The sequence below is a fragment of the Hippoglossus stenolepis genome, chromosome 22, assembly GCF_022539355.2.
Source record: "Hippoglossus stenolepis isolate QCI-W04-F060 chromosome 22, HSTE1.2, whole genome shotgun sequence".
Classification (NCBI taxonomy): Eukaryota; Metazoa; Chordata; class Actinopteri; order Pleuronectiformes; family Pleuronectidae; genus Hippoglossus; species Hippoglossus stenolepis.
Genome location: NC_061504.1, coordinates 15719899 through 15745864, shown reverse-complemented (window position 1 = coordinate 15745864; position 25966 = coordinate 15719899). Strand labels below are relative to the sequence as shown.

The window sequence follows — 25966 nt, the reverse complement described above, 5'->3', positions numbered from 1 at the left end:
TGTTTCCAAAACACGGCTCGGCAAACCTTCAACCGGTGCCAGCGAAGTTTATTCAACTACTGTACTGTCGCTGAATTACAGGAGGGCCTTGTTTGTAAGCAGCTGTAATTGCATGCAGCTTTGATTCGGGTCGTGCGTGGTTTACACCGTGAACTCGAAGAAGCTGCAGAGTAGTTTTCTCATCAGCCCTGTCAGCTGCTTGCATCACCTGTCAGTCGGCGGTGCAGCACTTCAATCACACCGCCTGCAGCTCTGTGCGTAGGGAGACCTCATAAATCTGGACCCTGTGACATCAGTAGCAGCATTGTTTTATAATCCCCCGGGGGGGCGGGCACATTATTTCCCCCCGCCCTGTATTAACACGCTGACTCTCACCACCCAACACTGAGAAAAGACAAACACAGCACAGAGGGAAAGCGTTGATTGCGAGGACGTTCACTGCACTGATGCTTCAAGCAGGGTTCTCCACGTCTATGTGTGCGTCTTGAGCTGTGCCAGAGGCCGGCGTGCTGCATTCAGCAGGGATGCGGGTGCAGGAGGGGGCTGGTGAGGGAAGGGGGGGGGGGGCATTTGGGGCAAGATTTTTTTGTTGCCCAGAGAACAGACCATGGTTTCCTGGAACAATGCAGCTGATGAGAGTCTCTCCAAGGAAAATAAGGCTCTGACATCATGGGTTCTTAAAGCACACAGCTGAGCCAACACTCTCCTGCTATAATCAAGCCTCAGTGAATTTCCACTGTCGACTGAAATTGAGAAAGAGGGAGAATCTCCTCCATTGGCTTCAACACTTCACTTTTTTTTTTTTACACATGCCTTGATCTAACTGCTAATTTTCCCGTTGAAGCACGAGGCTCCGAGTGCACTTGCTGAGCCTCTCGTGTCTATTTCCATTTACATCTGGCCTTGGCTCACGATGACAATAAAATGTGACACAGGGCTCCCTTGTAAATTTGTCACGGTCAAGTCATCACAATCAGAAGCTGGACCTCCAACGATATTTGGGATTAGACGCAACGAACGCGTAATTGGCGACATCTCGGAGCAAAAGTTAGAAACCCAGCAAAAAGCGAAATCCTGTGTGTCCTACTGGAAACAAAATGAATGGTTGAAGACTGATGAAGCCTTGCAACCACTTTTCCTGTAAAATAACCAGTAGAATAAGTAGTAAAATTGGTGAGTGTAGTAAAACAGACCACAAGGTCATTCAAAAGACAATTGTGTGCTTAAGATGAGGAGTTGAAGAGTGTGGAGAGATTGAGTTTCAGGGCTAAGACCAAAAGCTGTGTCCTTAGATGCACTGGATCCCGAAGCGCGCGCAGATCAATAGGAAAAGTTGGTCTTCTCTCCAGAACCATCTTGGGTCTTGAGGTCATTCCAACAGCTTTGCTTTGCACTTCTGGAGTTATCCAAAATTAGCCGAGAATAAACGGAGCATTTTCAAGCTACCTTGATGTTTGTATTTTATAACAATTAAACTTGGCCGATGGTGCATATCCGTATTCTCTTTCATAATTGCCTTATTTGTAATGGCTTGGTTGTCCGCCACGGCCCGGGCCTCTCTTCACAGAGTTTCTCCCCGATTTATTTGAACTCCTAATTTTTGCAAAGCTCGCTGCCTGCGATTGAACCATCAGGGTGAGATAATTGATTCTGTATTAGTCATCAAGAAGGATGAAATAACATCCAGGATGGACGGGCCGACCTGGACCTCGCCAACCTCCGGGGCTGCACCGCATTTCGATCTCTGCCGTCTGCCGAGCTCCGGCCCCGCAGAGCCAATTTATCAAGGTTTTGATTGTTGTCCCACATTCGGAGCATCCGTTTCAAGAAGTGCTGACAGTGAGTGAGCTCGGCGCTGTCACTACGAGCATCCTACAAAGAGCTGAACATGCAGCTCTGGCCTCGGGGAGCACCACGCCCCGGCTCTGTTGGCTCTGGCAGACCCCGCCACCTCTTAGGAAGTATTACCATGTCATTCAGCACACCCAGCAACACTCGACTTCAGCCTGCACGGTGCACAAAGCCTCAGCTTGAGTTACGGCTTCATCTATAGCCGAAATGCATTAAAAGATTTGCACATGCTTACGAGAGAGAAACCTCTGCTATGTAATTATCTGCTGTTTATGTGTCTGAATCCACAGACTTCCTCATAAAAGCTGTACAGTTTACCAGTGTAATGCTGCGTAACACGGGGAGTAAAGCCTTTATGGGATGATGTTTCCCCGGAGGTTTCACGAGTGTACGTGCATTCGGTGTGAAAGAAGCCTCCAGTCGTTTCTGTGATGTTGACAAGTGGTTTATTCAGCAGGAATGGTGAACAATTTGTCAGTATTTTTTTTTCTACAGAAGGCAATCAAGCACCATGAATAACAGCGCTGTGATCAAACAGTTTCTTGGACAGTGAGCTTCAGGAAATTACGTTTTTTTTCTTGTTTTAACCCCCCTCCTCCGTCCACAGAGATGTGTATTTCTCACACGCTCCCACATTTTAGGGCTTTATTGATCATTTCACACAAGTGACAGAACAGAAATGTTTCATAGATGATTCGGAGTTGGTTGCCGTAGCTTTTCTTCATCGCTGCTGCGAAGATCCCAGCTACACCGTGGGACAGGCTCATTTTACTATCTACTACATGAGCTGTATGTCAGGTGCCAGAGACAGTGTGTGAAGGGCATATCGTAGCTGCAGTGCAGTTCAGACAGGGGTGGCTATAATTGCTATTTAATGATCTAGGTTTAGTTCATGACTTAATAATGCTGAGTGAAGTTCGTTTTCCATCAAAAAGTCTTTGGTTTGTACTGTAAATCTAAAGATCTAAGAGGAACAGGGATGTCTTCCAACCAGCGTCTTCTTCATTTCAGTCGCCAGGTCAAACCGAGTCCGAGAATTGACTTAGACACCAAAGCGTATATATGCAAATTCTCCATTTTTAAAAACCTTCATCATTATAGATAAACACACACGTTTAAAATAAGTTTTGATTCAGAGAGCTGCGGACAAATGGTTTGCACAATATGAATTTAAGTCCTGGATTTACCCTTAAAGCGATGACTATGTAACTTTTGAAACAGAATTTTTTCCAAAAAAAGGAATTAAGTTGAATTAATGAGCAATAAAATACGACTCAGCTCAATTTAATACTTTGGGATTTCATTGCTACCTTATTTTGCAGGCTAACGTTAGCTGTAGCTACAGTGCTCATATACCTGTAAGCTGAATATAAAGCTACACCCAGTTAGCTCAGCATAACGACTGGAAACAGCTTGCTCTGTCTGAAGTTTAAGAAAACCAACCTAACAGGTAATTTGATATTGTTTATAATGTTTAAAATATAAGGCTTCTGACTGCAGCCTTATATTTAATGGAAGGACACGAGAGTCGTATCCATCTTCTCATCTAAAGGCTCAGTGTCGTAGAAAGAGCCGTTTGAACTCTGCGTTCATTTCGTCTGTATTTGTGCGCGTAACACCAGGGGGCAGTGTTGCCAATAGTCTAATAGAGCTAGAGGTTAATAGGTTGTCGGACACTCTCAACTCTGTGCTGCCCTCTAGCGGATCTATTTCTGAACATCCATGCCAACGTAAACGACACATGAAGGGGCTCTTTTCGTACGTTAAGGCAGCATCAACGAGCCTTCATCAAGAAAACAAGTTATTTTTAAATTTCAAACTACTCCTTTATGCTAGACAACATTTACATTTGCTGTTCAGTACTTGTGTGGCTGCTACTCTAAATGTTAGCATTTTAGCGATAACCGTGATGATGTCTTTTTAAAGCATCGGAGTAACGACTATCTCGGGGAAACAGAGGCAAAGCCAATGCGTAATTGATGGTCCTGTAATTACCACTTGTGGCCAGAGTGGCCGCTGTCCAGCAAAAGTTATGTAGTCTCGCTTTAAGTGATTTTAATCGTGAATACAATGGCTTCCAGTGACAGACAAAAGCACACCATGACTTTTGACAATCTCAATACAATTGGAAGAATCACAGTTCACAGTACTTTTGTCAAGTTATTTGGCATAAGGGATCTATGTTGAGAAAATAATTTAAAAACAGTAGAAAAAATAGCATTTTTTGCCTTCTTGGGACCACACCATGGTATTTTCTTATCTTTTAATTCTCCATGCATTCACAGATTTCACACAGATACATTTACTCGCTTACACTACTACCTTATTTGAAACAGCTTACAAATAAAAACACTATTAAAATGGTGGCCACAAGGCTGTGCAAAAGGGAAGACCTCCGATGTACGCCCTGCCACCTGTCTGTCTTAGCCATCTCTTGCAAGTAACAAACTACAAAATAGCACCATTATACAGTGGATAGGATTCTTAATACAGTTTTTTTATATGAAACCATCATGTACAATGAATGATAGCGATGCATAGGTTAACATAAATGGGAGTACTGTTTGATTATACACAGGCAGAGGAGGCGGAGCCAGAGATGGGATGTCTTGCGCGGTTCGTGCGATAAAAGGAAATTCGCATCGGAGGCTTGAACAAACAGCCGTGACTGTCGATCCTCGTGCAAGGACTTCTCAGAACTGGCTTTTTTCATTTGTGTGTGTGTGTGTGTGTGTGTGTGTGTGTGTGTGTGTGTGTGTCTGTGTGTCTGTGTGTACTTGACCCTTGCTCACAGTTACACAACTCTCATTTATTCTTGGTGCGTTGTATGTGTTTGTGTATGTGTGCCGTATCTCACATCTCCAGGAGGACTTGTTTCGGTTTGCAATATTTACCAAACCTTTTATTCTGCGGATTTTTCTGGTGGACTTTGCAACGGAAGAGTTTTTTTTTGTACTCTCCCCGTCGTGGCAGATAACGCAGTCCAAGCGACAACTGAAGCAGCGAAAGTTCACAGCCTCCCCCAACTAACAAAACATCACAGGCCAAGATCCATCAATCATTAAAATCCTCTGTTTCAATTGAATATTGTTACAGCCTCCCTGTCTTCTGCTTTAAACTTCGTTATTGACAGATCCCGGGAACACTGTGCGAGTTCTTCACGAGAATTAGAAGAGTGCTTGTTGACGGAACCTTCATGACTTGTGCTTAACCTTGAACTCAGGCCTCAGACTCAAATGTTGATCATTGTGTAACTGAATTGGACATGGTGACATTTTGCTATTTGACTTATTCCTCTCATTTATGCCAAATGCACTTTGAATCCGCCCAATGACCCATTTCTGACAACCAAACAAGCACCATGTACTTGCCGAAAGAAACATTTGGTTAATTTTGTTTGTGGTTAATCATCATATTTTTCTAGTACCTACAATACTTCCCACCTTTCTCAAAATCCAATCTAATGGGGCTTGATTTGTTTAGATAGGTTCTCAACACTTCTTTGGGCTTAGGAAGGATTTGGATCAGACTCAAACCTTCTGATAATGAGCCCCCGGGTCTTTTTCCTGGAAAACAAACCTTGTTTTACTCTTTTTGAAAAATCCGTGGTAATGCATGGTGCATGAAGCAAACCTGAAGATAAGAGAATCAGATTTTTTATAATTTTGGGGTAGCAACTGTTAAATATGGCCGGTGATATAATATCCTGTCTTATCAGAGGAGTGAATGAATCACCTCTCAGAGTAAACGGATTTACCTCCACAAAGTTCAAGCGACAGGATGGACCACTCATTGTTGAACACGGCCTAACGCCCAGGACCTTTCCTGGAGCCAGGGGCAGCGCAGCTCACACATGGAGGTATAATAAGCTCTTGTTCGTGTCTCAGCAGCTAAACTAGTCTGTTACATTGCATTAACAAAGAATTCCTCCCGATATGGAATGGTGCAGTGTATAAAATAATCACAAGATCCCTCATCAAACCCTTCAACAACCCCTCAGCTCTCAGGTTTAAATCATTGTGAAGAGCTTTTCGAACCATCGTTAGCATCCTCTTTGTTTTGTTTTACAGTGAACCATTCCACAGGGGTACCGGGTAAGGCCACTCCCTTCTCTCTCCCCAAGTCACTGGGCATGTGTCCATTCGCTCCGTCCCTACATTCTGTAATTTCGGCCGCCCGTGTTGCCTCGACTTGAGTTTTTCTGATGCACTTCCTGCAATGAGAGAAACAAACAAACACAAAAACACATACTTAGTGAGTTCTTTGAGTTTGAAATTTGCACAAAAACCACAACATAACAAAAGCAGGAGTTGCGAACAGCACTAATACTGACTAATACTCTAATACTTCAACATTCAGTAAACTGTACATAAAGTTGGACGACAAAGCTCCACGTTGCCATTTTGACGTCATTCGGGATGGAGTCTATACGCAGCTTTCACACGGTTTTTGATAAATTCTACCTAAAATGACAGAAGCCATCTTCTATTTGACTTTTCAATTTGGTCAATGTCCCATCCACTAACATGGGGGAGGCGGGATTTATGAACTTGCCACCATTTCCTGACCCAAAACGTGATAGGAATTCACATTGTAGTTTGACTTTAGAGGAAAAATAAGATTGGTACAGGAACACCAGCGTTCACTGTGCACCACAATCCACAAATCAATGAGCAGATGAATGATGTGGAGGCCACTGCACACGTTGATACACCAAACATGATATGCACGCTTCATCTCCAGACCTCGCATGCGTCAGTGTGTTATGGTGAGACGCCAGAATTTCAGCACATAATGTACAGTACTGCCTGGGGAGCTGCAGTGCCACGGGGTCTACCACAAAAACCACTTAGTTCCTTCTCCTGCTAATGGTTTTCTTTTTTGAGAGAAGGACGGGAAAAAGCACACGGTCAAATCTTAAAAGGATCACACTCTCGCAGGTTGGCAACTCCGGGGGATGAAACAGACTCTGTCTTTAGAGATCACGGCTTCTTTATTTGTCCAAGGGATTAAGATTTCAAAGCTAAGATTGTTTGAACGAGCGTCTCTCGTTTCAAAATAAAGCTTGTTCTGCTTAAGAATGTCAAAGTGGAGATTGTGTGGTCTAAATTATATAATGATAAAGTCATAGCAATAATCATGAGATGAGAAGAATCCCTTTGAAAGCCTACCTTAAAGGATGAGTGACTATGTCCCGGTGAAGGTCTCTGTGGGAGGAAAAACGAAGCCACTTAAGAAGGATGGATTCATTTCTCTTGCTCTGCACTAAACTGTGAGTAAACGTGAACCCAATGAACCTTTACAGTAACAGTTTGACCATTTGAAAAAATGCTGTAAAATGATAGGAGAGGTTTGATACCATTCTCATGTCTGTACACTGAATATTTAATGCAGCCATCAGCTGGATCAGAGGAAACAGGCTCGCCTTGTTCTTTCACAATGTTCCCAGTCAAGAAATAGTCTCAACAACCTCGGAAACAGGTTTTTCATTATGTTTTTTTTTTAATGATTAAAGATATAATGTGTTAGTTGTTATGCTTTATTTAGCCTAAATCATCATACTGCTCCCCTGAAGCTCACTATATAACATACAGTATTTTTTATGGGACAATTTAATCTGACCAATTTATAGATACAAAAGAAATGCATCCCAGAATGTTACAAAAATGCCATAATAACAATTATAGCAATAGAATGTTTTGCCATAAATTAAATACTATTTTCTGCAAGGAATTCCTGCTAAAGTTTTGGCTAAAAAGCAGCTGGAAGTAGCATCATCATCACGACCATCTGACATCAGATGTCTTGCCAAAGAGAAGCAATTAGATTATATAACCTTTGTTTAATAATTTACTCTGGCCCGGCCTGCAAATTCTTTTTCTGCCTGCTGGTTGTAATTTCACACTAAATGAACAGATATGTGAGTGGCATCAATCCTCGGATTTCCCAAAATGTCAATCCTGTTCTTCCCCCACATTTCCTCACAAGTAAACTTTTGTAAAGAGTGTATCTGTTGGGCGTTGAGCTCACCTTCTTGTTTTTTGTCTTGTCTGGCTGCTGTGCTGTCCTACGCTCTGTGCCCTTGTCCACCTTGTGCCCTGCGGTACTAACCTTAGGCGCTCTCGGCATGTCTGTGTGGCGCTGTGCACGCACAGAGCGAGCTGCCTTGCTAGCCTTGGCAGGTGCACAGTACATCTCCAGGCGCCGCAGCTCACAGCTTTGGAAGCAGCACTCGTCCACAATGCCGCGTGACCGCCGTGCATTGGGGCCATAACCTGGTTTACCTGAGGAGCACAACAAGAGGAGGGAGAAAAGTGAGGAGACGTTGACAACTTCTATTCACTGACCATCAGCTAAACTGCCAGACTGTGAAAAGAAAACTTTATAAAACCAGGACATGGGTCTGATTCCCATAATATGAACAGCCTTAACGACATTGATTTATTCCGTGTAGCAGCTGCTTCCCCTGTAAAAAAGTTGAGAACACAGGCAGGACTCATCCGGTGACGCCAAACCCCAAAACCCACTGGGCCCAATCAACCTGCAGAAGCAGCTAGGCAGCCCCGGAGGCCACGCCCCTGCTGGCTATGCCCCACTGTTCATTCACATTTCCATTTGGCAGAAGCCTGAGCACCATGAGGGCTCACTCCTGATGGAGATGGACCTTTTATGCCAAAGAAGGAAGAGGAAGTCGTGGTATTGCAGGGATGCATTGGAAACATCTTCTCGTTGTAGCGTAATTTAAAAAGGCACGAGACTATTTGAAGGTGCGACACTCGCATCAAGTTACCATAACGACAAGGCTCGCTTCCCTTTGTCAACTCCCTGACCCCCCTCGAAACTACCGGCTCTATTGGTGGCCTTTAGAAAAACTCACCTTGAGCGTTATAGCCCTGATGGGCTTTTCCCTGTTACCAAATGAAATAATAATAATTTAATATGGCATTTACAAGGAGGAAATGCCTTTCCCTCTCAGAGTTAATAGCTCTTGGCTCAGAAGCCTGCCAGTGCTGACAAAGTGCATTAACTTCTGCTCTCTGTCTGCCTTGTCCTGACAATGTTGCTTTGGACAGAGCAGCAGCTTTCATTCAGAAATAGAAGCATCCTTCTTCTCCCCCGGACCCGCTGACACAAAGCAGGGGTGAGGCTGAGGCAGGTGTGAATGGGGGGGGGGACAACAGAGATGCTTTCATGATGCACATCAGGTGGGATGATGCTAAAAATACGCTGCGCACCTGCATTATTTAGGGAACAGAGGAACTGGATTCACCCAGATCTTGGACTCCGAAAATAGACGTGTTGAAAGACAGATCTAAACCTTAATATAGCTGTTGACATCAGTATTTCTATTTAATTCAAATGACTGACAGTCACACCTTTTATGGTCAGGTATTCCACTGTGTTTTCCATTGTAGTTCCTGTGAAAAACACACAACCTGCTATTTCTCCCCTGTGGTGTGTATCAGTATAACCAGCCCTGGCAGTTGTATTAACACCTGATGTCAAGACATTTGGAGAAATATGACAGTAAGCCCTGGCTGGAGATTATATAATGGATGCTGAAAGCCAAAAGAGGGGCCGTGGCCCTCATTGCCTGGCCCTGTTCTCCAATCCCTCCCAATAAAGCCTCACAAATTAACGTCCGCTATTCTTCTGAAAATAGCCCGCAACCCCGCTGCACAAACAGCTGGAAGGAAGAGGAAAAATCAGCTGGCACCGGTTGTAAAATGTAGGATAATCAGCTCGGGCAGGTTGGAGAAAAACACGCATATAATAATCAGGTCTGAAAGCTTTGCGAGGTTTTAAATGCTCCGGTTGCATGGATGACTGCGTTAATCCTTCATAAACAAAGAGTTGTTTGCTCCGACTGTCGTTAAACAAATAAGGGTAAACAACATTTCCTGCCAGTGCTCTGCACCTCGCGGCCTTCTGCCGCTGGAGATGGACGCCGCGCGGGGGATCGAGCACGATGGCGATGACGCAGGGTTTCGGATCGGATTAGAAAGCGTGTGTCAGCATTTCAGCCATCGTTGGCAGAGTGCAGCTGTGGCTTATCATGTTCATACCGATGATGTGTTACAGGCTGGAGAATGTGCAGAAATACACAATTCATGCACGATTACGGTCGTTTGACATCAGATGTCGATTAATGATCATCAAATACTCAACACTTAGTTATTTAGAAGGATTTGTAGCTTCAAGAGGATGCTAATGTGTCATATTATCCATTTAAACCCTCTCATAGTGTCTATTGTATTATCAGGGCTGGTCTTAAATATCTTTAAGTAGGTCTTAATGATGGTAACGTTCATTTAATGCTTCTCTGCCCTCAAGAGAAATGCTTTGGCTACATGCATAGTTTGTAATGTCTCCATGTGTTGCAGTTCTTTCCTAATGATACAGATATTAGTGCTGCAATAAAACTACAGACGAGACCAGTGGGAAATTGATATTCCTCGACATTGGTCTTGAATTTAATTCATTATGGTCTTAAAATGTCTTCAAACAATCAAACCAATCCAAAACCCCCCCCCCAAAAAAACCTATTAATCCATTAATCACCAACCAGTCTGTGTTTTCCACCCGCCGGCCTCAAGGGGCAGTAATGAGCCCATCATGGTTTTACACAGGCTTTACTTTGAGTGACACGAGGGTGAGATTTTTCTATTTCTCTGTAAAAAAGTTTTCAAACAGTTACTTAAAGGATAAGGACTAAGATTTGTCTGGTTAACCGCCCCATCTCCGTTAACGAGTAGCTTAGTCTTTTAAGGGACGGGAGGGGGCTGCATTTTTCACACCGTGCTGCTGTCGGCGTGAACTCAGCCCGATGCTGCACAAGTGGTTTTGGTTTTTGTGGACATTTTGATATGTTCTGGCGTGTTCCCTGTTTTTCCGTAACTCTCGCTGGCCTTTGAAATAAATTGTGTCTGCTGTGCATCCAGCTGATGTCGTCCGTGAGTGAGCAGGCTGCAAACTGATCAGAACAAAGTGCTTTGATACTATAAAAAGTATTTGGCACGTTCTGAAACACATTTATCGTGCTCGTTCCTCCTGTCGTGGTTTTGAGTTTCGGTCTGATCCTCCGTTCGGTGGACTTGTTTTCTGCACGGTCATTTCAGACGCGGCCCCTGTCACCTGCCTTTCTGGACCAAGGGATCCTCGGACCTGCTCTTCCTCCCACTCACCTGCTCACCTATTGCCAACTCCCTCATTAGCCTCCGAGTATACTGGTCCATTTCCACTTGCTCTCTGCCAAATTGTCTTTGTTCCAAATGCCTTACCTTTCCAGCGCTCCGTTCTTTGCCTGCCTCTTTCGATCGAGTCTTGGACCCTGCCTGCGTTTCTTTTTCTGGATCTTGCCTCAGCTCGACCCTTTGCACTTCGCTTGCCTGCCTTAGACTTTTTATTTGTATTTCCAAGACTCTTCCATTTTAAATCTGCCTGATGACAGTATAATCAGGCCACCGTGAACCCAGTCAGCTTGTTCTCAGAGAGTGAGGAGATGCTGGCTCAGGCGCTCTTCATCACTAAGAGCATGTCGCCCTCTGAGACTCAAATATCTTCCCCAGAACTCGACTCCGGTGAGTCTGGCGGCTACTGGCATTTTTTTATTCAATGATCATTTGCCTGAGAACTCCAGGTCAAGTACACAGCTCAACCTGCAACAGACGGAATGAGAGCTGGATGACAGCACCGTTAAATTCGAGATGCTGCAGAAATTAAATTGAAGGGGCTCTTTAACCAATCAACACCCCTGCATCGTTCTTTCCCTTGTTGCTCCATGTGCAGTCAAACTGAATGGAAGAACCAGGAAGTGGGAGCAGCCAGACCCCAGACATGGGAGCGGTCATGTCTGGGGTCCATCCTGACCTCAGGAGGCTTCTCTTGAGGGGAGGTGGTTCTACCATCTCTCAATCTGCTTATTCATCCGATTTAATTGTTTAGACATATGTAGAAGAACCTCCTCTTCCTCCTCCCCCTCCTCCTCCTCCTCCTCCTCCTCACCTGTTCACCTGCTCCACATCCCTCTTTAACTCCCTAGTGTATATATTGGTCCATTTCCACCCGCTCTTTGCCAGGTTGTCTTTGTGCCATGTGCCTTACAGCTTTCCAAAGCTTTGTTCTCTGGCGGTCTTTTTTGATCTTGATCATGTTTTGGACCTTGCTTGAGTTCTTTCTTTTGAGTTCGCCTCAGCCGGACCTTTTGTACTTTGTTTGCCTGCATGTGGTTTCATACCTTTGTTTTCTGCTTTTTTTTTTTTTAAGTGCAGGCTCTGTACTTTTACATTTGCCTCCTGAGTTGTGCTCGTTGGTCCAGTTTCTGAGAACCGTGACACCTCTAAGGAACGGCACTGGAGAGAGATGGCTGGATTCCCCCATTCCAGAGTGGTACAGAAAGCATCTGAGTTTTACAGCCTGGTCATGGTCAATAAAAACCAGTGGATTCTTGGAGCCGGTGCACTGCTCTTCCTGCAAAGTGTCAGGCAAGTTTACAGCCGGGCAGGGACTACAAGAGCTGCTAAAGCACTGGAAACTACCTCTTTATCACTGGTACCACAATGACTTTATGGCATGAGTGAAGTGTTCCTCACATTACTGCGCTGTGACACTAACATCTGATCCAAATGTATTCCGCCTAGAATCGAAAGAGTTGTTCACAACATTATCAATATAAATCAAAGTGTATTTATTCAGGGAAGGTTTTCGTCGGCAGAACTTCTTTTTTTTTTTTCTAAATTACTGCATTATATGAAAAATAAAATCCCAGGGCTAATTTTAGGCTGGTTCTTTTGAAGTGTTTATAAATGTATGGCTCGTGTTCAGGTCGTGTAAAAGAATTGGGTGAAAGTTACTTGTAATAAATTCCTCACGTAAGATTGTAAATAATGGGTAAAATAAAATGGTGTTAGACAAGGTACATATTTATGCATTTTTATTGGCTAAACGTTAGCATTAAAAATGAGAAACAATACGAATATACCTCCCATTACTAAACAAAGCTTGTCTTGTATGCACTGGGAATACCAATAAATAACAGATCTTACATATCATCTTCATCTTCATCATTTAGTGAAGAAGGTTTTGGTCCAGATGAAGAAACACCTGCAGATTAATAACGTGTGTATAAGTGAAGGTATTAACAACAGTATGTAGGACTGCTTGCATTCACAGTGTATCATATTATCAAGGGGGTAAGGGAGAGCTGCTCCCAGTTACCATATGTATTTATGTCTGAAAGAAGAAACTAGAATTGAACTGTATTTCCAGATATTTAACAGGTGATCAACAGCTGGAATTCAAGACAATTTAAGACACAACCTAAGGTGATGACGAAAGGAATAAAAAAAGGATCCCAGGATATCAACTATAAATCTTGTTGATCTCTGCGCTAATGCAACAAGATATGTCTGCGTTTGTCTCTGTAGACGTCCGACATTATGTAATTGGATCAAACTGATGAAGAGTTTCAAAGGTGAAGTGGTGTTTGGTACCAGTGTCCTCAAATCCCTCAAGTCTCAACTTCACCGAATGTCCAGATCCGAATCTGGAGGATGCCTGTCTGTCCTTTTCATGAGACGCCTCCTTTGTTCCACCGAGCCACAGAAGGGTCGGACATTTTTCAGTTCGGGGTCTTAATGGGAAAACGACACCTTTTTTTTTTTTTTTTGCAGTGATGGGGAAGACACAGGAGGTCTTTCTTCAGATCTCAGTGTTTTCCGCTGTGTGCTCAGGTCCAGTGTAAAGCTAGGGAGGGAGGGAGCGAGGGAGGGAGGGTGTCCTGATCATCCTGTAATCCACATAATCCCCTGCTGCTGAGGGACAAGGCCGAGCTATGTGTGTGTGTGTTGAGCGTGTGCATGTGTGCGTGCATGCATGTGACATGCTGTTTACACATTCTACCTCTCTCTCTCTCTCTCTCTCTCTCTCTCTCTCTCCAGCTCTAGAATAAAAAATTGACAGGGACGAACATTGAGGATCAAGTCTCATCAGTGGCAGCCAAACGATATTTTCCTCCCCTGTCGTTTCCCCCTTAAACAGGTAAAAGCCAAACTAATAAACAATCATATTTGGCTTGTTTTTGTCGTTTGTGAGAACTTCATGTACCAGCATTTAGGTTTTTGGCCCCCGAACGAGATCATTCATTTTGCTGAAATCAACAGTTAGATTCTATATTCCATGCTCCCTTTTGAATAAGTGAGAACATTTCACCATGAACTAAAAGTGACTTAGGACATGGAGCTACTTAGCACTCACACTTTAGCCAGAAAAACTCCCATAACAGATCTGATTCATGGAATGAACATCCCACAGAAATCAGGGGGCTGCCTGCTACAGCATTACAAAGACAACTGAGGATTTCTAGGTCAGGCTAATAATTGGAAAAACTGACTTGGGTTGTGGATTTTTTATTTTTTTTTTCTGTTTCTGAGACCGCAGTTTGTTTCATTACCTTAAAAAAAAAGAATTTCCACCGACTGGTATTTAGCATTTCTGTCAGGGTAGGAAATCTGCAGCCTTCTGGTGCATGTGTGCTACTTTACTGGTGGCACGCGTGAGGTGGATTGGCAAAAGCAGCCTACGCAGAAAAGCCAATGTCGTTGCAACACCGTCTCTGGACACATTATCAATTAGAGGGTTGCCAAGTTCAACATGACCAGGCTGGAGGGGAAGAGTTCAGGGAGAGGAGCACGCCTCCTTTGGCCAAGCTGCTACACTGCTGTGTCCCGCAGACGACACAGACCCAAATGGAGTCTCCAGATATTTTTATGCAAACAGCCACTGGTGCATGTGGCGAGCGACGCGGAGGAGAGAAATAAAAAAAAAGGAATGACGGTGAAAAATATGAGCGAGCGAGAAGAGAAACTGAGGGAACGGGATATTTTCCAAGGTACAGCACCCTGCTGCTCGGAGCTCGTCGGCGTCTCAGAAAAAGGATGGAGTGCTCGTGAAATACAAGGAAATGTGGCATTGATACATGGACGCTGTGCAGCTCAGTGACTGCTCAGTGTAGGGTGATGCAGGAAAGACAAATACATTCCCGCTACCACAAAAGGGTCTGTTTCTGTTTAAGAAGTGTATCTTGCATCAGGACCCGCGAGTTACCGTTGGCCTCCGTTCAACACTTTCTCACCAGATGATCGTGGACAGTGGTGCTGCACTTCTCTAGAACTGGGAGAAGCGTTTATAAAGCTGTAGTAAAAGTCTATCAGTCGCCAACACTGCTTCACATTCTCACATCGTTACAGTCTCTGGACACCCTCATGCGTTGTCAGAGCCGTAAACATTTCTTCCACTTTTAGCTACAACGTGCAGACACTTCTCTGGACCGGTTCACAAGCCTTCAAACTGAGATACTAAACACTGCCCGAGGATCTACTGTGTTGATATCACAGTTTTTTTTTTCAAACCCAAGTCCAGTTGGTCTTGAGGATTTCACCGATAACATATATTGCTCAATGAAGTTTTACCCAGAAGCAAAATAATGGCTGAACAAACTGAGTTTCCATGAAAAAAAAAATCAGGTCCCGCATCCACTAAAACCTAATACTTGATCATGTAGACCCATAATCTTCCACACTCAGCCTAAATGAAGAGAACATGGCCATTTGTACACGAGAAGTGCTGCGGCAGAAGACTCCAAAGACCGAAAAAAAAAAAAGAAGTCTTAACTGGCAGAAAACTGGCAATTGAGCAGGCTGTCATGACCACTTCACAGCATGTGGCGCTGCCAGCAGCATCTGGACGAACAAGACTCGCAGCTTTGCAGCAGCTTGGTGGCTCTCCAACAGCTCTCTGGCACAAACGCTGCACAAAGGGCCCGATGCAGAGAATGATGTTGACTGGTCCTGGAAAAGCTGCATGCAGGGGTGGAGGAATTTGGCAGCGGGGGCGGTGGGGAGCAGCAGCAGCAAGGTGCATGGGGTAACCTACTGCCAGACACAACGCTGATACTGGATGATTCTGCAAAACAAAATCCCTATTACACTCAAAGACCCTTTTTAACCTGCCGCTAGAACCGTGTACTTAACGTCATGCGACTGCGACACGTAGGGTCAGATTGAATACAAGTGTGCAGCCACATACACTAAAGCCTCTTTCTTCATTGGTATTAACAGTTGACATGAACTGTGAGCTGCACAATCAGCCACAGCTGCAGTTCTGACAATGAGCTGCACAAAGGACAAGATGCAAACATGCAGGATTACATATTAGACAATTCTGCACCACATGTACAACATCTCCTTTACTGACAAGGCAAAACGTGGTGTGTCCTCTGTGTAGGAAGGTGAATGTGATACAGAGGAGGGGAAGGTAGATCCAACTTGTTGTCTGATCTCGTCTTTTAAGCACAGTCCCTTCACCATCTTTAGCCATAACAATGCACAGATATTGAAACACTGTGATAAGAGATCAACCCCACGTCAGGGTTCTTATCTCGCAGGAACAGCAAAGATTCATCAGAGCACGAGAGGTCTATGCAAAACGACCCTTTAGGTTCTTGTAGAGGTGGTTTGTGAAGTGCTCACGTATAGAAACCGCTCAGGAACCTTCGCAGGAGCAATTTGTTGTTGCACGACAACTTGGTCCCGATGGAGTAAACAGTGAAAACTAATAACCGGTCTATTGTCCAAGTCTTAGCCATGTTGGCAGGGACGCTCCCAAGTTGGTTGGTTGATCCACCACTTTGCTTCAGGCTGAAATATCTCAACATCTGTTAGGTTCACACATTCATGTTCCCCAGTGGATGAATCTTAACATCTTTGGTGACTGGATCGACAAATATTAGTCTAAGCTCCATGAAATCAAGCTGGGATTGTATGCAGCCTTTATTTCAACACTTCTATGTCCAGCGTTATGATCAAACAAATGAAATTCCCCTGTGCCTCAGCTGTACCGTCTGTTCAGTGCTGAGCGTTAGCACTGAAATGCTAAAGACTGAGCCTTTGATTCAAAGACTGAACTTCTCCTGCCTCCTAATCTTCCATCAATCAGCAAGTTCTTCAGAGTCCATAGCTACAAACCATTTCAGTTTCGGGTTAAGGTCACGGCAATCGATTAAGAGAGAAACTGAAAGCACTATAGATGCTGCTGATCTCCCACAGAAATCTTATATCTGTTTCAAACTGGCAGCTGACAAACTCAGCCACATGTGGAAAATCTTTCACAGCTCTGGGACCGAACCAAACCATTAATAACGGATTGTTATGTTTAAACTGCACGGGGTTCGAAAGGATGATCAATTCTCAGAAAAGTTAAAACAAAAGACTTTTGGTGGAGCGCTGTCAGGACATTTGGTGCAAATTGGCTTAACTGATTAATGTCAGCAGAGGAAATGGGAATAATGAGGTTGTAAACTTCAGCTTTGCAGAGTTTGGGCCAGATATGCTGCTAATGTCCAGTCACGCTGCTCATCTCTGATGGAAAGATCAGGAAACATGTCCCGAGAAACTCTGGCTGCCGGTGGAACATTGCACCTAAACCTCGGGTAGCTCCATATATCCTGTGCTGCTCTGGGCTGGGTTGTACCCTTAATGGAAAAGATTTAAATCCTGGATTCATGGTGGAGGGTTTTCTTTGGGTAGCTTTCCCCTTCTCGGGTGGAAAAAAAAGAGAAACTCCTCAGCAATACCTCCTCCTCTTTTCTGAGAGATAAAGTCAGCCAAATTCCACTTGAAGCCCACTGACAAAACTGGGATTTGCCACCGAGTACTTCATCATTATTCTGTGTTGCATTTGTGTTCCTTGGGCTTCGGTGCATTTGAGCATCGAAACAAATGCTGTGAATGTAAAGGAGGAGATGTGAGAGCGGAGGAGGAATGAATGGAGGGAGAAAGAGAACATTGATGCAGGGAAAGTCAAGGCGAGATGTCAAACTGGCTGCTCTTTTATTTATGAGCTCGCTGGAGGTGGAGAGCTCTGGGACGGATACAGCCAACCTTTATGAATAAATAAAAAGGTGCACTTACTGAAATAAAAGCCTCTCTCTCCACACACAAACTGCAGCGTGTCGACCAGCTCCGCCCCGCACAGGGTCTCCGGTCCCGCCCCTGTTGCCGTCGGAGTCAGGGTGAGGACACACAGCAGTAGTGAGAGGGTGTGGCTACAGGAGATACAGCACATCGCACTCTGCGCACAGGGAGAGAGGGAGAGCTTTAACATTCCCACTGCTGAAAGGCAGAGCATCATCAAATCACACATTCAAGCAAAGAAAGTCACTTTTAGAGTCTGTGCTGTGCCAGCTGTGGGCTCTGTGCCATGCGTAATGGCACCGAAGTGCCACCTAAGGTTGAAATCTAAGGGGGCTTAAGGCTTTTTTTCTGTATCATCCAGCACATTTCCTTCTGTAAGAAGGAATAAAAGCTTCTGGAGGAAAGTGTATTAAATCCAAACTTCCACTACATGCCATCGTGGAGGAGCCAAACAGGAGGCTGAGCAGCTCTGATGCTCCGGAGCGCCTGTGCGCAACGGAGCAGAGCGTGTAAAAATTGGAAACCACACTTCTCTGCTTATCACCCCCCCCCCGCCCCCCATATATATGACCTGATAATTTAACAACCCTCCATTCTGATCACTGACATTTAAAGACCTATCAATATTGATCAGTCTGTATGCCGCGTTTCACCTGTGCCAAAAGGCGCAAAGGTCTGCGCATTGATACGCACCAAACTCAACAGCTTCAAATTGAAAAAGCAGAGTAAAAAGACGCAACAAAAAAAAAGAAAAGCGCCAGGGATCTTTCCGATCCAAAGTGTGAGATGGAAAACGTCTCTCCCGCCAAACCCAGCGGAGGAAGCGGAGTGAGCCAAATATACATAATAAAAAGAATAAACACAGGACATTATCCATCTACATCACGACTCCAAGTGCCCGTAAGTATTTCGTGTTAAGCTCCCCTCTCTCTCCTCACCCCGCAGCATCAGGTTAAACATTTAGCACTTAATAATAATAACGCAGACTCAGCAGTAATTACTTTGAAAGTTGCAGAGCCGCCTGCATTAAAGCTTTCTGGTGAAAAAAGGAGCGCATGCAGGGCGCCCGGAGGATGAAAAACCCATTCATCCACCGAGCACTGAAAGTCATGCACAATGCATGCCAGGGTTTCCAGAAAGAAAAAGTCAATTAAATCAAAATAAAAGAGGGGGGCGATCTCTTAATATCACCAAAAACATGCACATGCACAACAACTGCAAGAAAACGCGTAAAAATCTGCACAAATCCAACATTTATCGCGCGTGTAAAAAAGCTGTAAAATATAAATAAGCAATTTCAATATTCCCTGTTTTATTGCTGCGGTTTTAAACTACGCGAGGATGCTGTGTGCAAAATAGTGCGCGAGAAGCAAGGTGACAATGTATAGTGTCAAAGGAAATCAGGTAAGTTACCTTGAAGACATCACATAAATGCCACTGAAAGGAAAGAGCGCTAGACATCCCCACGGGTCTCGGCAAGTCAAAGCCCGGCGAAAATGAACTTGTTTGAAGTCATTAAAAAACGGGGAGAAAGAGGATGAGATGCGGGCAATGTCACATCTCAATATTCCGACTTTGTTCCATTGCGCAGGCTCGTTTTGGAGAAGTGAGATTTAGCGAACAGGAGACGGATTTAGAGAGAAAATCCCTCACATTTATCTACATTACACAGACATTTTCAACAGGAAACAGCTGGGGCAGCATTTGCCTCCTACTCGTCCTAAGTTATTCATTAAGGATTTTGGGCACATATTCAAATAACGTCATTTCTCTCCTTTTTTTTTTTTTTTTTTTCTCAGAACGGGATTGAATTTTGATCTCTCTCTCTCTCTCTCTGAGACTTGGTTAGTAGTTCAGATCGAGATAGAAAAGACACACACACACACATAAAAAAAACGCAACCGTCCTACCAGCAGCAGCAGCAGCAGCAGCAGCAGCAGCAGCAGCTCGTGCTCATATATATATACACACAACACACTATTTCATTTCATGCTGAATGTTTCAGTTAAAAGGAAGAACTGCAGGTTTGCGATGCGACTGTTCCCCGTGCGTAATTTGGCACTGCGTAATTCAGCAGCCACACTATCCAACGTCTGGTGCGATCAGGCGGTAGAATAAATCATTAGAAACACTTTCCCACTAAGTCAACATGAATAAAAAGGTTATTGAACAAAACCTTTCACGTGCACTGGAGTGAATATGGAAAGTTGTTTTTTTTAATGCCAGGAGCCAGAGATAACCAGAAAGTCTTTTCTGCACATTGTCTGTGTAATTTCTTGCTGTAAATCTGTCGCTGCTTTTCTCTTTTCCTCCTCTCGCGCTGATTTCCAGTCAATAACAAGCAGGTTTGTCTGCAAATGACATCTGATGCTTCTGTGAACTGAGTGACTGATGTGAAAAAAGACAGGAGTGGAAAAACACAAAACACATGGGGATTTACGGTGAAGAGGACATTACTTCATTTTTTTCCTCGATTTTTTTTTTTTTTTGAAAAGTTGCATATTTCATATTTCAGCCACCACCACCACTCTGGAGACAGAGCTGCAGAGCTGGATTCTTCCTGGTGCACGAACAAACACTAGATGGCACCCACTGGGACCAACCGCCCCCCACCCCCTTCAATATCAAGAAAATGATGGTGAAAGCAGCAATTACAGAGTGAAGCTTCACACGAGGCGACGGCTTAAAGAGGAATTTCGACCCAGAATGTGTGACAACAACTCAAAATGTCCATCTTTGCAAGTCACACTCTCACAAAGTCACACTTATTCTTTCCAGGAGCTGTTAAAAACACATGCATATGCATAATTTCACTAACTCTCAAAGTATTCCTGCTTCTTAAGGGACACTTGCCATATTAAGGTGTTATTTGAGTGATAATAAACATGCAGAAGAAAATTCCTGCAACATATTTGGGAGCGAGCAGAGTTATAGTTGTATTACCACATTTAGAACAATAGCAGAATAACCAGACAACCGCTAGACGGCACAAACTGGGACCAGGCTCCCCTCCAGTATAAAGAAAGTGATGTTACAGATGAAAAAAAAAAGCTGCAGCGACAGAGTGAAGCTTCACACGAGGCGACGGCTTAGAGATGGGTTTTCAGCCGGCATGTGGGATATCTACACTGATCCAATCTCTAAACATGAGATCAGAGCTGCGACCCAATCACAAAACGGGACACCAGCGCGCTTCCCAGCATGCTCGGGCCAGTGAGTGTATAAGTGCATCACGAGCAAGGTCGCATCCAAAGGGGACCGTGGCTAAAGTCACGCAACAGTTGTAGGGTTGTCGAGGGGTAAAAGTGGGTCAAAACAGAAGCACGATCAAAAATATGTCCCCATATGACACTGAATCACGCTCATGGTACAGAGGCCACACGCAGGTTTAAACTGGAGCGTGTGGTTCCCAGCAGCAGCGTCAGGGCCCAGGGAAGAGTCGCAGGATGAATCCAGAACATCACAAGCTGATGAAAACTGATTTATCACTGATTCATTTTAATGAGCTACGAGCCAAAGAGAGCCTGGATCCACTGGTCTGAGAGACACTGACTCTTATCATTAGAGAGTGAAAACAATAAGTCGATTCAGAGATTAAGTTCGATGGACAGAAAGTTTAAGATGTAATCTGTGATCTGGCAGCGTGGCTGGTTGCCGAGGTAACGATGGGAAACACTTGTTGAGCAGCTGCTTCGTCAAAGAACGTGAAAGAAAAGGGAACAAGCTAATGAGATTGACTCAAGCAGGTTTCAAATCTCTGCTCTTTACTTTGGTTTGAATACGTTTGTTTTTTCATGGCTTTCCAGGGGCGGATCCAAGGGTGGGTACAAGGGGGCCCCAGCTGAAATCTGATTGGCGCCTGAAGTGCTCCTGTCCTGTCAGTTGTCTTTGTTTTTGAATTATTGTAATTAAAGTAGTCCCTTACTAACAATCTGCTCGAAATGGCAAAACTCGACAGTGAGACATGTCGGAAGCAAAGAAAACGGAGATACAGGGGATTTTTCAGTGTGTGTGTGCAGGTTCTGATCAATTTACAATATCGTGGCCTCATCAAGGTTTGATTTCTTTCTGCAAAACAGCCCAAATCAAAATGTAAAGTCCATATGCCGACATGATTTACTTGCACAGCGTGACGTGGAATTGAACATTTCTAAAGTCTCTTTAGAAAAGATCCCCGATCGGCCGTGCTCTGTGGCTTTTCCTTCACCTCCTGACTCCACGTTTGCTGCCACACACACGGCTCCGTGACCTCAATCTGTGACCTGACTTATTCTCAGGGCTGCTGCTGCCGCCGCCGCCGCGAGACGTGACGTGCGCCCGACAGCGTCTCTTTGTGAATCCCTCTGATTGGATTGCGTCACCGTCCGGAGCCGCTGGTACAACGTGGAATATGACGGCGATGATGCTCCTCCGATTAGAGGAACAAAGCTGCTTTCAGACCAGGGAGGATGACCCTGTTATCGTATTGGAGATCAGGGACGCTGGCTGGTCACTGATGCCCGTAAGCCTCTCTGTCTTAGAGGGCGAAATTAGTGTCTCATCTCTCGCCGCCGCTCGACACAAAAGAGCTTCTTCACGGCACATTTTCCACTTGTCACTGGAGCTGTGGCCTGACTGCACTGGTATTGATGATGGGCTTGTGCAGTACATCTGCTGATGCAGGAGAAGAAAGGGGTGGAGGTGGTGGTGGTGGTGGTGGTGTGTGTGTGTGTGGGGATGGGGCTGCTGACCTTCCCTTGTTCACCGTCTCTAATGCCCAATGCTCTGAACTGTCTTGGTGCCAGGTTTCTCTCCCTCCATCCCTCCCTCCCTCCCTCCCTCGCCCCGTGTCTCTTTTCTCTTCGGTTGCAAGACTTTTTTAGCCCCCTCACCACCACAACCACCATCGCCATCTCCCCTCCCTCAACTCAACACCCACCCCTCCTCTCACAGCCTTGTCTCAGGGAGACGTCCGCCACAGTGAACTCATTGACCAGGGAAAGGCTTGTTTTCACTCCCTTCTGGTGCAGGAAGGAGAAAGTGTTCGCTGCAAAAAATGTCCATGTCTGCAAGTCATGTGGAGGAAGAGACTCTCGACAATTCACACGAATTCTCTCCAGGAACGGTTACAAACTGAAAATGCACGTATTTTCAGTGCATCCTCACTTTATAAAGAGTCTTTCCTTGAGTTAAAGTGTAATTTCAGCGACGACGAATAAGTGATCTGCAAAGTTAGACGAGCAAGAGAAAGCTCCTTGAAACAAGCAGAGTTAAATTTGCATCCCCGTGCATTTAGAACAATGTGCTAACGAAGAGCAAAGTGAAAAAAGTCTTTCAGGCAGACGGACATTTCTTGCAGCGTTAGCAGCATCCCCTCTGGTGTCTCCTGCCAAACAAATGTCCGAGTCAGACGGATCCACAGATACAGACGGCAGCGCAGAATGCAAATGAACACAAGTGAGAGGACGGAGGGAGAGTTAGAGTGGACGAAAAACAAGATAAAGCTTGAGAACAAGAAAAAACTGCGTGAACACAGGGAGGATGGGGGGGCTATGTGTGTGTGTGTGTGTGAGGCTGGGGATATGTCTGGGCACACACACAGGTTCACTTGAGGAAACACACACACTTGCAAGCGCACACACGAAAAAACACACACACTTGATTAGCAGAGCAATCCTTCTGTATTCTCCTGATTAGTCGGGAGGGTTTTTCCAGCTCGGTGGTTTCTCCGTGTTAGATTCCCTCCTTCATCCATTGACTGAAACAAAAACAATGAAAGTGAAGTATCTATAGCGAGTGATTGAAGGGATATATATATATATATATTTAAAAAATGCTTTACTTTCCCGTTGCAGAAGGTGATAAACTGATATTGGTATCGAGGCCCTGTGCTGTGCCACACTCTCTTCACATGGAAGAAATAAAGGTGAGTCATGGAGCATGTTTTGACACGCTAGGTTTCCGTAGTAACGCGCAGGGGTCACGGGCTTTTGGCAAAAAGGTCAGGAAATTCCATAAAGCCTGGCGATGATCAGAACCGAGTATTTTCCAAATCATATCTCGGTTTCACTGTTTGATCAGCGCTAATAATCCCTTATTAGCCCCAAAATGGTGGAAGTCTCCCAATAAAAAAAACAACAGTGCACAGATGTTCAAAGAGCAAAGCACAAAAAAAAAAAAACGAATGAAAAAGATTAAAGGAGGAAAAAAGTTCAGGGCTGCCACTGGTGAGGCGCCATCTTTAATGTCAATAAACTGTTTTCACATCGGCTTCCAGGAAATTCTGCTTAAAGGTTAAAACACAGAGGAATGGAATCAATAGAGACGTTTTCCTCAAAGGAGCTGGTTGTTGTTTTGTTCCCTCTCGGCTCAGCTGATGTCTGTGAAACCGAAACCACAACACTTGTGATCTTTGTGCTCTTTCGGTCAGGAGCCGGAGCCAATTCAGTATAAACGCTGGATCTCAATCATCAACACATCAGTTAACGCTGCTTTAATCAATATTGTTTTAACTAAATAATCTGTCATCTGAAAGCTGCTGCTTGTATTAAACCTGCTAACTCCACGAACGTGTGTCTGTATGTGGAACGTATCTCTCATCGTGTCGACTTCCCCTTTGGCTCGAGTGATCTCAGTGCTGCGTGCTTCCTCTACGTCTCTGATAAACAACAAAATCCCCACCTGATCATTTTGATAATTTGATTATTTTGATCGTATCAGACGGAGCAGCGACGGGTTCGGATCATTCCCAGAATCACTTCTTGCTGAACGTTTACTTTGAAAAGTTGTCGACATGTGTCTGAAGATTGTGTTGCTTAACAGAGTGATTCAATATAATGATAATTATTATATTACAGTTACCACCTTATTGTGAACATGAGCAGTGATTTGTTTTGATTATTATGATATCTGCGATTTGAAAGCCCTCAGGTTCAGGTTCGGAGCCGCAGCTTCAAAGCTCCACATCAACCACAGGGGCACTGATCATATAAATCCTGGGAAACCACAACAACATGTGGCACAGACTATGAGACAAATGCTCCTGGTTGTGCTTTTAATCGACATTTAAGCCGATTCTCAGGTGTTCTCCATTATTTCGTTCCCCCCCCGCTGAACCTGTGACACCACGGTGATCTCGAGACGTGTTAAATCCTGCAAATGTTCCATCTGGAGCAAAATCCAAGGGAATGTGCCGGGGTCAGGAAATCAAACACACAACAAATACTTGAACAAGAGCATGTATATACAGTATAATTACAGCCATAAGCTGGTTTCGGTAACTACGGCTAATCCTGGAGAGCCAAGGCGCAGATGTGAGAGAAGCGTCTGAAAGGATGCACAGGTTGTGACTCTGGTTTCTGCAGCGAGAGCTGGACGAGGGCCCGGGTGGGATGCCTCAAAGCCTGCAGGGAAGTGTGCCCCACGACAACCGGGGGAATTGTGTGTGTGTGTGTGGGGAGGTGGGGGGGGTGAGGTGAGGGTCACCGCTGCCTGGCTCCCTCCAGCCGAGCGGTCGGCCGGGGAGTGGGTGCGGCGCTGCTCCCTGCCAACCACCTGGCAGCGGGGAGGCTATGTCTAGGAAAGAGACCTCTGCCAGGCCTCAATTACGGGGGGAATCATCCAGGACACACTGAAGCAATTACAGCCCCATATAAATCAATATGCTTCGGGTTAAAAAGTGATCTGCTCCCAACACTCTGGAGAGACTCTGACTCAGCCGGCCTTTTGATTTCTCTGAGGTGGGAGCAGTGGAAACAGGCAGGGATGCTGCTGGAGCTGCCGCGGGTTCAACTGTCACTCAGGCCGGGGGGGGAACGCGTCAGGTGACACGAGCCCAGAGGAGAAATGTTGGTTTGTGTAAACTATTGTTTTATAAAGAAAAGCTGCTCTCACATGAGGAGTAACCTCAGTTTGTGTGTTTGGAAGCTCAGGGTCAGAATCCTCCTACACAAGCTGAGGCAGCAGGGGGCGACACTGGCACATTCACAGCTGAGGAGCCCCAGATCATCATTAGTATTACTATACTGCCACCTTCTGGTCAAACAACACAACTGACTACACAACACACAGTTTCCCTTCTGCACAACTTGAAGTAAATCTAAGCAAGTTTCAGTTTGTTCACTACAAAAAGGTACAAAATACTCTGAAAGTCTCTTTGTATAAAA

General features: G+C 44.8%; 1 protein-coding gene across 2 annotated transcripts; it reads right to left on the bottom strand.

Moving 5' to 3' along the window:
• Window positions 1-2280: 2280 nt before the first annotated feature.
• On the bottom strand, window positions 2281-19561 carry igf1 (insulin-like growth factor 1). Of its 2 annotated transcripts, none has more exons than XM_035147552.2 (5): window positions 19236-19561; window positions 17820-17979; window positions 7882-8135; window positions 7023-7058; window positions 2281-6064 (listed from the first exon to the last, which is right to left on the bottom strand). In XM_035147552.2, the coding sequence occupies exons 1-5, from the start codon at window positions 19281-19283 to the stop codon at window positions 6005-6007; spliced, it is 558 nt and encodes a 185-aa protein (XP_035003443.1). In that variant the 5' UTR covers window positions 19284-19561; the 3' UTR covers window positions 2281-6004. The 2 variants fall into 2 exon arrangements, with proteins under 2 accessions (XP_035003443.1, XP_035003444.1); XM_035147553.2 differs by lacking the exon at window positions 19236-19561 and adding an exon at window positions 18824-19108.
• Between the last annotated feature and the right edge of the window lie 6405 nt (window positions 19562-25966).

Bases quoted from the DNA above. Each gene is read 5' to 3' on its own strand.
- igf1 (XM_035147552.2), bottom strand. From the start codon at position 19,283: ATGTCTAGCGCTCTTTCCTTTCAGTGGCATTTATGTGATGTCTTCAAG. The intron at 17,980-19,235 runs GTAACTTACCTG...CCCTGTGCGCAG, and splicing joins ATTTATGTGATGTCTTCAAG to AGTGCGATGTGCTGTATCTC. The intron at 6,065-7,022 runs GTAGGCTTTCAA...CTCTCATTGCAG, and splicing joins ATAGTCACTCATCCTTTAAG to GAAGTGCATCAGAAAAACTC.